The following is a 14,809-nucleotide window of genomic DNA, read 5'->3' on the forward strand; positions in this document are numbered from 1 at the left end:
GTTTTTCCTTTACCCTCCTCTTCAACCCAGGCCCTTTTGAACTGCAGCCTGTTATTTTGAAGCTCCTTTGCCATCACTTTTTTGCAGTGGTTCCCCGTGGCCCTTTCCTGTCCCTCCTGCCAGGGGCCGTGGTTCCTGCTCTCCCTGTCTTTGCGCCATAGTGCCGCACCAGGGCAGAGGTCTCGCTCTCACCTGGCCGCAGCTCAGCACTGCTGTTTCCCTGCAGTATTTTGCAGGCGCTATGCACCAGCAGGATGTTTACAGCCCAGTGAAGGCAGAACCAGGCCTTTACCATCAGGAGCCCTCTCCTTTTTTCCCTATTTTTCCATTCATGTGCCAGGAGCTTTCCACAGACACTGCCATGAATGGAACAGGGAGTTTCTGAGATTTTCACCGGCAAAGCTCTGGAGAGTAACCTTGTCCCTTGCCATCTCCGTGTTATTTACAGCCCGTCCCTTCTACACCTTTTGTTTCAGCAAACTGAAACCTAATCCAGCTGAAATGTATTTTACATTTCCTGACAGGTGACCCCACCTCGCCAGGGGCTGCCAGCCCCCGGGGAAGGTGCAGGCTCTGGCTGTAGGGCTGTGGTTGCCGTCACCGCCGCAGTCCGTCTCGCCAGCACTTGTGCTTTCGGTGACTGCAGATCACCTGGTGACAGCCGAGGGTAACATATTTGCCCAAGCAGACCGTGCTATGGTGCAAGATATCCCGTATGAACATGGGGGTGTTCCCAGAACATGCACAACAGGATGGGTACTGCTGTCATCAGCCTGGGAACTACAGTGAGTTTGCACATGGCGTTGTTTCCACCTTTAGCAGCAAAAATTGTCTGCTGAAGGGCTCTGGGTGGTGCTGCGAGGCAGCCAAGTGACCCGCGCAGAGCAGCAGGGCACTGCGGAGCTGTGATGGATGGCGTGTCACAGCCTCATCTGCCCCCTTGACCTGACGGTGTAGGAGAGCAGGGCTGCTTTTTTCCTCTCCTTTGTAGTATTAAAGGCTTTCCTTTCAGTAGGTAATTGCATTCGGTAGCAGAAGTGGAATTATTAGTGGAATAAGTGTGTTCAATTTTGCCATGATGTGAAGGACTGCATGTGGATACAGCCTGGGAGGAGAGATGGGGCTGATTTGGTCACTTGGGCTCCTGTGTTTTTGTAGGATTGCATGGCGTTCAGGTAGTGCCTGGGTTTACATTGTGCAGGAAGTTGGTTGCGAAATGCTAACTTTGAAAAGCTTTCGATAATTTGGAGAAAGACTGCTCGACCCCAGAATTTTCCTTTTAAAATGTCAGCGCAGGACATGCTCAGAAACAGCAGGCATGGGTGAAGCCCGGGCTCAGTTCATCGGTACGGATTTATCTAGCTTAAATTTCTACACTGGGCTTTCCACATCTTAATTTAAAAAATACTTCTTTTATAGTCTAATCGCTAATTTGTGTGGCTCTGCGTACGTAGATCTATAGGCCGGGGTAACTGAGCTCCCCTCCCTCCCCCGAAGCATCGGAGCACTTCTCTGCGTTAATCAGCTTGGCAGCTGTAGTGTCCTGCGTGCAATTCGTGATGCCTCTCACCCCCTTCTATTTACAGCTACTGCCCCAATCACCTGTACGTGCCGTTTATACCAAAACAGCCTCCTGGGGGGCAGATGCCCACTCCTGGGACGCGTTGGATGCGTTGTGGCTGGGAGCTGTGGCTGCGCCTCGCTCACTGCAGCAGGAGGGAACCCTGAGGGCAGCCCCTGTGCCGAGGCGCTCCCCCTTCCCGCTAAGCCTCACGCACAAGGCAGAGAGGAGCACGCCCAGCTCCCACAAGATACAGCGCTGCACGCCGAGCCCTCTCTCCCCGCACCCGGGCTGGAAACTCCTCCTCGCTTCGCAGCAGGGCGCAGTGATAAATGGATGCTGCGGCAGATTTTTTTTTTTTTTTTTTGCAGTCTTAGCATAAAACGGTCAAATGATGTTCCACCGCAGAATTCAATTTCACAGTTCAGTTGGGTCCTTGATTACACTGCCAAATTCAGATTAATGTGCGTTTAACTAACATGGATCAGGGGCTCCTGGCCGGCAGCCAGCAGCAGTAGTAGCAACCGGGAGCTGTGTTGGCTCTGCTGCTCTGTCCACCCCTGCGTGCCGCCACCGAAATTGATTGATTAAATGAATTCATTGCTGTAATTATTTGTAATTGTGCTACACCGTGAGCCTGTGTCTGACCACCCCCCCGCCCCTCGATGCTCCACATGTCATCAGGAGTCACATATGTTACATCATCAACGTGGAGATGCCGTTTTCTGGGGAAAAGGAAAAACATATTCTTGTTTCGGGTGCATTTTTTGTCTTACATCCTTTTTTATGTTTGGATGGAGACCAAGTGTTTTGTTTGTGAAGGTGCAGTATTCATCTGCTTGCAGTGTGAGAAGCTTAGAAAAGCTTGGGAGAATAAAAGAAAAGAAAGGAACCTGCAAACGACAAGGGCCTCCCACCGGGATAATCTCCTCACGATTGTCTCTGATTTCAGATGAAAATTAGCAGTTTCGTGACACCGCAGTTAAGTAGTGTGTCACTCCGGAAAATGATTTAAGAAAAAGTAAATTGAATTAGTCTCCTCGTCACGGCTTGCTCGGAGGAAGTCCCTCTGTAAACTCCACCAAGTGGCTCTCATCTCTCATCCCAAACAGGTCGCGTGCTCGCCTAATGGTAGCTCCCTGGGATTTACCTCGTACCATGAATTTGGTGCTGCTCTGCTGTTTGCTTTGTGGTCTGCAGCTCTCCCCATGCTGCTGCATTGCTGTGGTCGGGGTGTCCTGCAGCCCTGCTCCTGCGTGTGGGGATAGCAGGGAAGACCCTGCTATTTAAAGCTGTACAGGGCTCAAAAGGGGAAAGAAAAAAACGAAACAGGATGAGGGCTGCATCTGCTGTGTGGTGGCTCCACCAGCAGCCAGCAGTGGGGCAGGGCAGGGGCGATGGGCATTCCGGAGTAGCAGCCTCCACAAGAGGGTGGGAAGGGGTTGTTCTTGAGTCACCAGAGAAAAGCAGAAGGACTAAAGCTGAGAGTTGGAACCTAGAAACTGGTATCTGAAAGGAAAGGCACGAATTTGAATTTGCTTCTATTCAGTTTGCTTTTGAATGGGCTTCAGTTGTGACTGGGATGGATTATTGGAGGAATTGGCCCAAAGAACCTGCAAGGAACTGAAAATACAGAGTAAATACATTTTTGGAGCCTATGCTATCACTAAACAAAGATTAGGACGTCTACAAATGGGTACCTGAACATAAAAATGGGTACCAGCAGTGTTTGTGGACAAGAACGGGTCCATGCAGGAGCATGCTGTGCTGGCACCCCACTGGGCACGTTTGGGGTGCTGAGCACGAGCCGAGTGGTGAGGGCTGGCTGCAAACCCATCTCTGCACCCACGTTCATCGTCTGCTTTTGTGTTGCAGGTGGATTACGACCGAGCGCAGCTGGTAGTCAGCCCGCCGCTCTCCGGGTCCGACACCTACCCAAGGGGCCCAGTAAAGCTACCTCAAAGTCAAAGCAAAGTCAGCTACTCCAGCAGCAGCTACCAGTACCCTCTGGTCTACCACAAAGCGTCCCACTATCACCAGCCACCCCTCCAGCCCGGCTCTCCCTATATTTCCACCGCCTCCTACCCCAGCTCCCCGAGTATCACATCAAGTGCTTACCCTCCGCCCAGCTGGGGCTCCTCCTCGGACCAGCAGCCCTCCAGGGTGTCCCACGAACAGTTCCGAGCCGCCCTGCAGCTGGTCGTCAGCCCCGGCGACCCCCGGGAGTACCTGGACAACTTCATCAAGATCGGGGAGGGCTCCACGGGGATTGTCTGCATCGCCACCGAGAAGCACACAGGCAAGCAAGTGGCCGTGAAGAAGATGGATCTCAGGAAGCAGCAGAGAAGGGAGTTGCTCTTCAATGAGGTGCGTTGCTTCGGGTAGTGCGGCGTGAGACGTGGACTGAAGGCCCACTCTGGCCCTAATGGCTTTCTAAAATAGGTGCTGAGTCCTGTGCTCGTCTGTGGTGTCTAAAATAACCAGACCGTTTTCAGATGAGCTACATCTCCTCCTGGCTTTAAACTTACAATATGGTGGAAGGTCACAGGGACCAACTAAGAAATCTATCAGCTGATCCATACAGCATATCAGCTGCACAGACATAGCCCAGTTGCCTTTTTCACACCGTTTTCTGGTAGAGTTTATTCTTTGCGGTGGAGGATCCAGACTAACCCGACTATCTAAGAAGCATATACACCGTACTCGGACATACACATACTTACTTTCTCCTTCCTTCCCCTCCTAACCATTTGCTTTCTTGTGGGTTAATAAGCAAAGAGCTGACTGCCCCTTTTTCATGGAACCGTCTATATTAATTCCCACATCTCCTGAGAGATTATAGCCAGTTCAGAGACCACTACTGTTAATGCAGAATTGTTTTCCCCATGTTCATTATTTTAAATTTAAGAGCACTGATTTTCCTTTGCCATTTTTTCATGAGTTTGTTTGGTGCTGTGGGTTCCTTCTGCAATGTGAAGAGTTTCTCCTTTTCAATTCTTACCCTCCCATAGCATTAGTGCTGTGTATACTACGCTCTTTTCGAGATCACTTACTTACAGATATGCTGATCAATGCCAAAAACACTGCAGGTCCCCGGGGAAGCCTCTTGTGAGAAACATTTGATCCTATCACTTGTTTGCTGAATTTTAACTGTAACAGGCTCGTCGTTCAGCACATGGAAGTCTGGTTTCCTTAAAATCTTTTTTTAAAATCACATTTTTTAAATACTGAAAGATTTTCTTTAAAGACTTTAGATCTGGCACCTCCTTGAAATCCCAGCAGATGGGTCTTGAGCAGGATTGCACTCCGTAAAAGAGCTCTAAGAGGTTTTTGAGGCAAATTTTTGTATGTTGTTCCCTGTTATATCATACTGTGATTATTACAGTCACGTGATAGCAGTTACCATTTCCAGTAGCTTGCCGAGCGCAGACGCTGGGTTGACCTGCGGTTGTTTAGGTCTCCCTGGAGCCCCCTTGAGCCCAGGGGTGACTCTCACCACTTCCTGCGCTTTGGGTGCCAAGTTCCAAGCAATAGGTTAGTCGCAGTGGTGACGCCTCAGCCATTTTGTGCTCGATTTCCTTTTGGGCTTCAGGTGAGTACCGTTTTCCTGGGTACACTGTTCATTGTACCAGTCCCTCCTGAAACCTCCTCTACTGCCATGTGGTCAGAGACAGACCCTCTGATGCATCAAACACTGCCCTACAGTGGGGATATTCCAGCTCCCTGATGGAGGATGTGGTGCCAGACATCCAAGCCATGGCCCGACTGTTGCTTTATAGAAGCTTTTTAATAAAACTTGCTTAATAAAACACAGTTCTTTCTGCAGTCCATGACCGTGCTGGGTATTTTGGCTTTATTTTGCCTCTGCTGGAAGACTGCACTGAATTGCTTTGTGTAGCTCTAACAGAGCATCTCATGAGTGGTAACATCTTGAAGCAGGTCGTACATGCTGTGCAGGACCAAGCTGCTTCCCTGACACGCTCCGCTCACTCGTGTCATCTGAAAATTTCTTTTCAGCATGCCTCCCTCCATCTACACAGGGGTAATCAAAGCCTTGCCTTGCTGTTCTTTTCTATCCCTTTCCTCTTTCTGACACCCCTCACTATCATGTGGCTGTTGTCACCACCTCGGCCAAGCTGCTGTTCCTGTAGTCCCAGTCCTGCACGTTCACTTTTAGACATGGTGCTCGGGCTCACAGGGATCTGCTGGGGCATCCTGGTTCTCCGGTCTTACCTGTCATGCTCACGGCTCATGTAAAGCACACATACACTTGGCCCAGCGTCTGTTCCGTGTTAGTTTTAAAATGAAACTGTAATCATTCAATTAAGCTTATTCTCCTTGAGTTTTGTTAGTTTTGTCCCGTGCTTTGCTCAAGAACGCAGCACTTCTCATGGCTGCACCTCTGGACGAGGCTTTGCCCCAGATTGCCAGCTCTCCTCCAACTTTTTGTTTTAAAACTTCAGTAGTTCAAAGCACTGGGAGTCAAAATGGTAAATACATTAGAAATACAATTGACCATGGAGGCAAACAAATCTAGCAGATTTCACAGGTACAGAAATTCCTGCTGACTTGAAGGGATTGTGTATGACCGCTAATCATAGTGTGTATGATCACTAATTAGGGGCTGGAGGCGCTGAAATCTGGCATTGCATGACTCAGCCTGAGCTGGGGGAGGTCCTGCACCCAGCTGGTATGAGAGCAGGCATGCAGAGCTGTCTTGGCACCTGTGTAGCAGATTCACCTATACACCAGGACTCAAGATATTAATTATTCCAGCACTTGCCATTACAATTTATAACTACGGAGTGTTCTGAAAGCATAACCGCACGTCCCGTATTAGCCATCATCCTCTCCACACTATTAAATCATTCGGATTTAAGTGAAGATGTTATTCCATTTCCAGACAAGCTAGACTGAAGTAAGGAATGAGAAACTCTATATCCTTACAGTACTTCAATTTTACATATATAATAGCAAAATGCAGAATTAAGGCACAGTTTGGGAGCACCCAGGAGCAGAGCAGAGCTAAGCTTGGTCCCTTCCAGTCGCTCAAGCTATAATGCATGTCAGCAATCTGCTCCCTAACCCCGCAGCTCCAGGATACCCCTGCCCCAGTGCTGGTCTCCCCATTTCATTGCCCATGATGTAGTCAGCAGCCCAGGGGCCTCAGGGCCCTTTAACGCCTTATAATAGCCCTTATATTACCAGCATTCTGTTAAATTCTGTGCAAAGTAGAGTTTACTTCCTGATGAAGAAGACTTTGATGGGCTGAGCAATTGATTGGGTCAAAAAAAATCGTCTCTGTTGTACTGAAAGCGACTGGCAGTGAAGTAAACAGCCCTGTTCCTGCAGTATGGCAAAAAACACAATTATCTACCACTTATAATTTAGCAACTAAAGATTCTTCCTTTTTCCTAATGCATTTACGATGACTGTTATTTTATGTAAATAGTTTGATTTTGTTTATGCGTTGGCACAAGGATGAGCGAGGCTGTGATTCATAGCAGAACCTTTAGTAAGCACAGAGAGAAAAGTACAGTGAAAAAGAAGGTCAAAACAAGTGTCAGATAGTGCTTGTAGCAATTCACACACCGTCTTTCTCTTCCTCACAGGTTGTAATCATGAGAGATTACCATCATGAAAACGTGGTTGACATGTACAACAGTTACCTTGTTGGCGATGAGCTGTGGGTTGTGATGGAGTTTCTGGAGGGCGGCGCTTTGACAGACATAGTGACTCACACCAGGTGGGTTGGTGCTTGCCTCACACGTGCCTCCGGCCCTCGCCTCATGCTGAGGAGAGCGGGGTGCCCCCGGCTCCCTATAGGGGGTTTTGTATACCTATGGTTGTAGATGTCTGTGTGCGTATAGATGCACATACATAACACATCTATACAAACGTGCAAAACGTGCATAAAATATACATCCATGCAAAAGATGTATATATAAATATATACGTGTATGTGCTTTTATGGCTATATATGTGTGTGTATAGGTAGACGTATAGCTATAGAGAGAGAGATACATGCATGTGTGCAGGTACATATATACATACATATACACACACACTGCAGCACACTCACTTTACCAGCATAAGTAAGCCACTGCAGATGAATTTCTGTCAGTACAGGTGTTTTTTAAATAGAAGGGAAAGAAATATCTGGAAGGGCTTGCTGGTAGACAGGGATTTGCTGGAGCTTTCAGTGTTCATTTAGCAGAGATGACTTCTATCAGTTAGCTCCCCAAATGTCAAAAAAAGCGCTTCTTTTCCCCTTATGGTGATCTGTATTGTTGTCTTTGCTGTCATAACTATGTCAGTTGTAGGGGTGATTTCTCTTGATACTCATAACCCACATAACTATGCTGTCAGAAATGTTAACTGCAAGCTGAGCCTGAGACACAATGGGAAAATTATTTTTATATCACAGCATTTGTGCTTACTGTAGAGCTGGTCCCCATATTTCAGTTAATATTGTAAAGCAATTCATCAGTCCAAAAGCTGTAGTGCACTGACCAGTGCCTCTTCTCTCTTCCAGTTCCTCTTCTGAGTAGAGCCATTAGATTTTGCAACCCACCTTATATCTGCTCTTCACTCATCTTTTTCCTGATAAGCAGAATAAAATGGGATTGGAAAGAGGAATACTGTGTTTAATTTCTTCCTCTGGAATAAAGAAAATAAATATTTCCACACCAATCCAGTGGGAGAACATTTAAGCGAGCAAGAAGAAAAGCAAAGAGTAGCAGCAAAGAGTAGTAAATTAGACATTAAAATGGCTTCCCTCATAGTTTAGTGTTACTCTTAGCCAAAAAAATAATATATTATTTTATTTAGGTATTTTATTTTTACGTGTTGCCTTAGCTGACATACTAAAATCACAATATTGCAAGTCAGTTGTTAACTACTGCTCCCCAAAACATTAAAAGCTCTATCCGAGATATCTCTGACAGGAGTTTAACAGCAAACAGCTGTTCCCGGGACACTGCTTCTTAAGAGCTGTCATCTATTTTTTGACTCAAAATAGTCATTCCTTAATCTTCTGGTTTTTTTCTTTTTTACATTGCATGACCTTCTCTTAAAGATGTTGCTGAAATACTGCAAACAGCATCACCAAGTTAAAGCAGAAATGCTTTAATGCTTCTGCTGGGGTAGCAGAGCCGCTGGGAATTGCCAGCAATGGGGCAGCAGGGCCGCGGCGCGCGGCCTGTCCTGTCCATGGCTGCCATGCTGCAGCAGGCGGCTTTTCTAGAACGGGGCTTTGCACCCGTGCACAGAAATGACCCAATAATTCTCGCACTGTATATTTTTCTACTGAAATACCCTTATTTTTTTATAATAGTTGTAAAGGCAAAGGAAATGCTCATAAAGTTACACCCAGGGCCTGATGTTTTGTCTGCACAATTAGAGCGTTGTTTCTCATATTTATTCTGTGCCTGATTCCATCCCAGTAGTGATTTATCTTCCTTGGCAGCAGTAAGTTTACTGTAAATAAGGCATTTCCATTATTTCCCAGAGGAAAACAGGCTCACTGTAACACACTCTATCACATAAAATACTCCGCTTTTTTAATGCTAGAGGGAGACTTCCCCAGACCTTGTTGCAGAGCTGTTCGTTACCCATCGTCTCCCTTCTTCAACAGAAATGGGACTGGCGGGTCACTGCAGAGCTGTTGCCTAGAAGGGCTGCTGGCTGTCCAGTACTGGTGTGAACGGGAACTTGGTGCCTCTCCACCCCAGGTCCCCTTCCCTGCTCTCTTCATTAACGCTCAGCGCGTTTTTCCACCTTGGTGTTTCAGGATGAACGAGGAGCAGATTGCGACCGTCTGCCTGTCTGTCCTGAGAGCCCTGTCCTACCTGCACAACCAAGGTGTCATCCACCGTGACATCAAAAGCGACTCCATCCTTCTCACAAGCGATGGGCGGGTGAGCATCCGGCATTTCCCCTGCCGTCTCTCGCTGGCACACAAGGGGAACAGGTTGATGGGGGCTGTCATAAAACAGCTGCGAGTGTGGCTTGTCAAAGTAACCCTAATTTCAAGAGTCTGTGTTCAATCCATAAGCAAATGTTACACATTACTGCTGAAACGCCCCCCTGGGAGAGCAGCTTGTACCATAGGTTCATGTAGGAGGTTGGTGACAGTACCTGTCCCATGTTTTCATTTACTTGGGTGGCTGCTGCTATCAGGGAGTTGGTCTTTGTGGTGTTAACGAGTGGCTAGGGAGGGAGAGGAAACGCTGCACGTGATCTGCTTAATCAGCAAAATAAAGTTTTCATGCAAAAAAATGCTAAAATACCTCATCACTGTTCAGTCCCAAAGAAATTCCTGTTTTCTTACAAGGAGTAAGGTGGGTCTGGGCCGTTGCACTTGTGGGCACACAGCAGTAAAACCTGAGGCACCTAAAACTTGGGGCACCCAAAGTCTTGTGTGAAAGAAAGTGAAATCACCGTAACATGTAAGACCCTAATTTCTCCACTAGTTTGTGTCTCACCTTGTGGCCACACTAGAATAACTCAAGTGAAAACAAATGCAGTCACGGCCAGAGAGTCCCGTTGGCAGGGTTCGCAGGGTGGCTCCCGTGGAGCTACGCACGTGTCTAAGTCAAGGCTTAGGGAGCGGTTGGACTGAGCCCAGGAGCACCCAGGCGCTCTGGAAGCAAACCTAGATCTTCGGCTTCTCAGCCCCACTCCAATTCCCTAATCAAAGGCTCGCCTTTATAATTCGCTTCCCATATCACCAAGAGAGGGATTTCCTGCAGCGGTCACAGGCTGCTCCTGTTAATCCTGTTGGGGAAGAAAATTCTACGTGTGTAGGAGTTTTTCAGTTGCAATTTTGATCCATGTTGCTGAAATAGCATCTGATCTGCTTTCAGGCTCCGCATACAGTGCCTCATTATACTCATTACTCCACTACTTATTATCTGCATTGCAGATTTCTTCATGGCTGTGTTGTGTAATTATCTTTTTTTAGAAAATCGTCTTCTTTTATGTACTCGAATGAGCAATAGATATGCAAAACCTCTTGTACTCCTACAAAAGGAGATTGGGCTCTGCTTCCAAAATATGCATTATTTCTCCCATTCTTCATCCTGTAACCTGAAGAATACATTTAGCGTGGAGAACTTGGCTATTATTGGCTTTGTTTCAGAAATACCAACAATCATTTTGCAATTCTGTTAAAAATAATACCCTTAGTTTTTTAAAAAGTAGGGTCTGTACTGAATCCGAAAGAAAACAAATCAGTGCTTATAATAAAATGCTGCTCTACACAATACTGCAATTTATGAAACTTCCCACTTGACTTGTCCTGGAGCTTTGGGCTCCCACCACATCCCCAGGTGCTGAGTACACAATTGGATACACGGCTAATGGACCTTGGGCATTGGCCATCATCGCACTGGGTGGGATGTAGCTCTGGGGCTATCTTAATGTGGAACAGCTTCCAAGAAAACCTCTGTGGTAGCTTCTAGGCCTCCAAATAAATACGTGGAAAACAAACAAACACAGCAGACAAGGCTCCGGGGAGACCTTACAGCAGCCTTCCCATACCTAAAGGGGGCTGCAGCAAAGCTGGGGAGGGACTCTTTGTCAGGGGGTGTAGTGATAGGACAAGGGGTAACGGTTTAAACTAAAAGAGGGTAGGTTTAGATGAGATATTAGGAAGAAATTCTTCACTCTGAGGCTGGTGAGGCCCTGGCCCAGGCTGCCCAGAGGAGCTGTGGCTGCCCCATCCCTGGCAGTGCCCAAGGCCAGGCTGGATGGGGCTGGGGGCAGCCTGGGCTGGTGGGAGGGGGCCCTGCCTATGGCGGGGGGGTTGGAACTGGATGGGCTTTAAGGTCCCTTCCAACCCAAACCATTCTGTGATTCAGCGATTCAGCCTTAAGAAACGAGCAGTTTCTGGAAGGTGATGATGCCACTGAAACTCAGCCCAGCTTATTTTGTTTAGGCTTGGAGGAGTTTTCACCTTGGTGTTGTACAGCAACAGGGAGCGGGAAGGTCATAATTTTCCAGCATTTTTATTGGGAAAAAAAAAATCTGCATATAGGTACAAGCAGGCACATGATGCAGGAAGAGCTGCTCTCCGGAGTGCTCGTATATCCCATTATTTCTATTTCAGGTCACTGTCACAGCTACTCAAGGACAGTGCCGCCCTTAATTCCTGAGTTCCCAGCACTGGGTGCAGGTCCCCTCATCTCTTGCAGCCATTTTGGAAACGTCTCTTCTACCTGTCCCTGCCTTCTGCAGATTAGCTCCCTTACTAAAGGGAGAAGACAGTTTCTAGTGATAGCCTGCAGTGTGAGGGCCTCATCTTGAAAAATCATTGGCTGGGATATGGCTTTCTCTGAGCATTAAATTATGCTCTGTGTGGAAAAAGAAAAGGGGGTCAATGCCAGTTGTTTAATCTGTTTTTTGGAAAACTCATAGATCATAAACCCAGTATAAATAATAGGAGTGATAAGTACCACTTGCAGTATGTATATTATTGAATATTAGTATACATACGTGCACTGTAAACATGGTGTTTATATATTTGCAATAATAAATTAATTATAAGTACTGCTAGTTTGGAATGTTTTGCTTTCCTTCTGAGTTATATTTTTAAAATACTATAAGCTATCTATCACCTCTGTAGCTTTTGCTGGCTGAGAGACAAGGAGCTATGACAGGTGATCTTAGTAACGAGCACCGCTGCCAGCCTCTCCTACTTCTTTTCCTTCCCATTTAATTAGCCACCTGTTCCCCAGATTGTGTTGTTGTCTCCAACCACACTTCCAAAATTGTGCAGCCGCCCTGTCCCACGCAAACGCTGCAGCTCGTTCCCAACCCCAGCAGCTCCAGCTGGAGACAGGGGTCTCTTGGGGACACCTGTGCCCGGGGCGAACATGTGCCTTGTTATTCAAGAGGGGATCTTTCTTTTTCTTTGCTTTCCAGATCAAATTGTCCGACTTTGGCTTCTGCGCCCAGGTGTCAAAGGAGGTGCCGAGGAGGAAGTCTCTGGTCGGGACGCCGTACTGGATGGCGCCGGAGGTGATCTCCCGTATGCCCTACGGCACTGAGGTGAGTGCAGCACGGCTCCCAGGGTGGCCGCACGGTGCCTTAATCGAACCCACCGAGCCCAGAGAGACACCAGCAGCTCAAACGCCTTTACACAAATGTGCTGAAGAGCAGCAATTGTGTTTGCCCCAGAGTATTCACTCTGCTTTGTTTGAATGTATTTTTCTGTGATGTGTGGGTAGAGAACAACTGGTTAGAGCACTAAACAATGTATTGCACTTCCACAGATAAAAGTGGAATGGGCCCGCCGGGGGGACCCAGTGGCTCTGCAGGGCCGTAACCCACCCATTACAAAGCTCCCAGTCACAGCACTTGTGCAGCCAGCCTGGGACAGTCAGCCCCTGGCCGTCCCTCCACAGAGACAGGGACTGCGCTGCATGGTCAGCTTCTACTTGATGCTGCCTGTTGGACCCGCTGCAGAAAGCAGCCCTGCGCCCTCTCCCTTGCTCTTTCCCTCTCTGCACACATAGGAGGCGGAGAGGAGCTGTGCAGCTGAGGCCTGAGAGCAGTCGAGGCACCTTCACATCGCGCAGAAACGCCTGGGCTGGCCCTGGCAGGGAGAGCTCCTACCTGAGAGTGAGCACCCTGCAGGCGCTGGCATTCACCCAGTGCACGTGGTGTTGTAGGAGACATTTCAGGGACAATAACAGCAGCTATTATTAGCCCGTTAATAACACTGGAGGGATTATAAAGTGCCTGAACTTAAAGATACATTAGGTTTCCCACTAGTAGGCAAAGAAAAAAATAAAGTATTGAAGCCAAAGGAGAGTGTTGGCAACGGAGTGTGTAAGTATGACCTGCCCTTGCCTGTATTTGGGCTGGCAAATGACAGAAATTACAGTCATCAGCTGAGTGGGATTCTGGAGAAGTTCTGCAGTAGACCATGACAAAAAATAGTGTTGTTTTTTAAAGCTGAAGCTGAATCATTTTCCAAAGGGATTATATAATGTGCTAACTGCGACTGCTGGGAGTGGGCCTGAGCGTAGTAAATGCTTGCATCTGCCTTAGAGTAAGCAGGAGTTCCTATAGTTGGTAGGATCCAGGGGAAATAGCGTAACTGACTGCGCAGCAGCCGCTATACTTCGCTCCTCCACGCGCTGCACACTTCTGTAGCATGGCGGGGCCAACCCAGGGTAAGTACTTGGTGGGAGCAGCTGGAACACCACACCACAGGATGCAGTCAGCCTCTGCAACAAGCCTGCCTTGGCCATGGTGCCAGTGGACATCACCTAAAACAGCTGCAGACAGTTTTTAACAGCCTTTCTAATTTATTTCTTTAATGTTAGCACTCAGAAACAAAAATTGTTTTCAGCTGGTTAAAAAAAAAGAAAGGTGATGGTTCACCAGACTGCTGGCTTACAATGGATGCAGACAGCCGGTGTGCATGTGCTGTAAGGTTTACATGCACCCCAGTGCTGAGCCTGCCGCCCCCCCCCGTGCTACCAGTGGTGTTTCTGAACCACCCGTGTTGCAGGTGGACATCTGGTCCCTGGGCATCATGGTGATCGAGATGATAGACGGCGAGCCGCCCTATTTCAACGAGCCACCGCTGCAAGCCATGCGCCGAATCCGGGACAACTTACCGCCCCGGGTGAAGGACATGCACAAGGTCAGACATTCCACTGGCGATGAGGGTCTTGCACATACAAACGGTGTAAGAAAGTCACAGCCACACATTGCCCTGCCCAGAGCATAAAGTGTGTGTTTGGGTGCCACCTGGAGCAGTGGGTGCTATATAAGACTGGCTGGGGGAGGTCAGGAGGTGTAAGCCAGCAGCACACCAGCCCTTCTGTGCCTGGCCTCGGCTTTGCTTCAGCAGTGAGTGGTGGAGCAGGGGGGTCTGGGCAGAGCTTCGCCATCCAGGCACTTCCCACCCTGCCTGAGGACCAGAGCAAGGCAACACGTGAGCCCAGCCCTGTATGGGCTGGTGCGTCTGTGCCCACTGCCAAAGCCTTTGGGGATCTCCCATTTGACTCGCCGATCCTTGTGGGTCCCTTCCAACTCAGGATATTCTATGATTCTGTGATCTGGGTAAAGGCAGACCCACACCCTCAGCAAGTAATACCAGGCATGTTACTGCTTTCCACATGCCGCATATAAAGCTCTGTATTGTGTGCTGTTCTGCACCCCAATGCTTTCAACATGAATGGCGCATAGAAGATGCATGGTCCCCCCCTTCAGTGCATCCTTATCATAGGA

General features: G+C 48.1%; 1 protein-coding gene across 10 annotated transcripts in view; it reads left to right on the forward strand.

Moving 5' to 3' along the window:
- PAK5 (p21 (RAC1) activated kinase 5) overlaps positions 1–14,809 on the forward strand; it is a 124,024-nt gene that overhangs the window by 98,990 nt on the left and 10,225 nt on the right. For all 10 annotated transcript variants that reach the window (XM_080585540.1, XM_080585542.1, XM_080585546.1 and 7 more), the window contains 5 exons: positions 3,437–3,928; positions 7,174–7,307; positions 9,354–9,480; positions 12,488–12,613; positions 14,085–14,219. In XM_080585540.1, the coding sequence (XP_080441666.1) occupies positions 3,437–3,928; positions 7,174–7,307; positions 9,354–9,480; positions 12,488–12,613; positions 14,085–14,219 (1,014 nt within the window). The remainder of the gene's footprint in view (positions 1–3,436; positions 3,929–7,173; positions 7,308–9,353; positions 9,481–12,487; positions 12,614–14,084; positions 14,220–14,809) is intronic.

Source organism: Anser brachyrhynchus, assembly GCF_964034855.1.
Source record: "Anser brachyrhynchus genome assembly, chromosome: 3".
Classification (NCBI taxonomy): Eukaryota; Metazoa; Chordata; class Aves; order Anseriformes; family Anatidae; genus Anser; species Anser brachyrhynchus.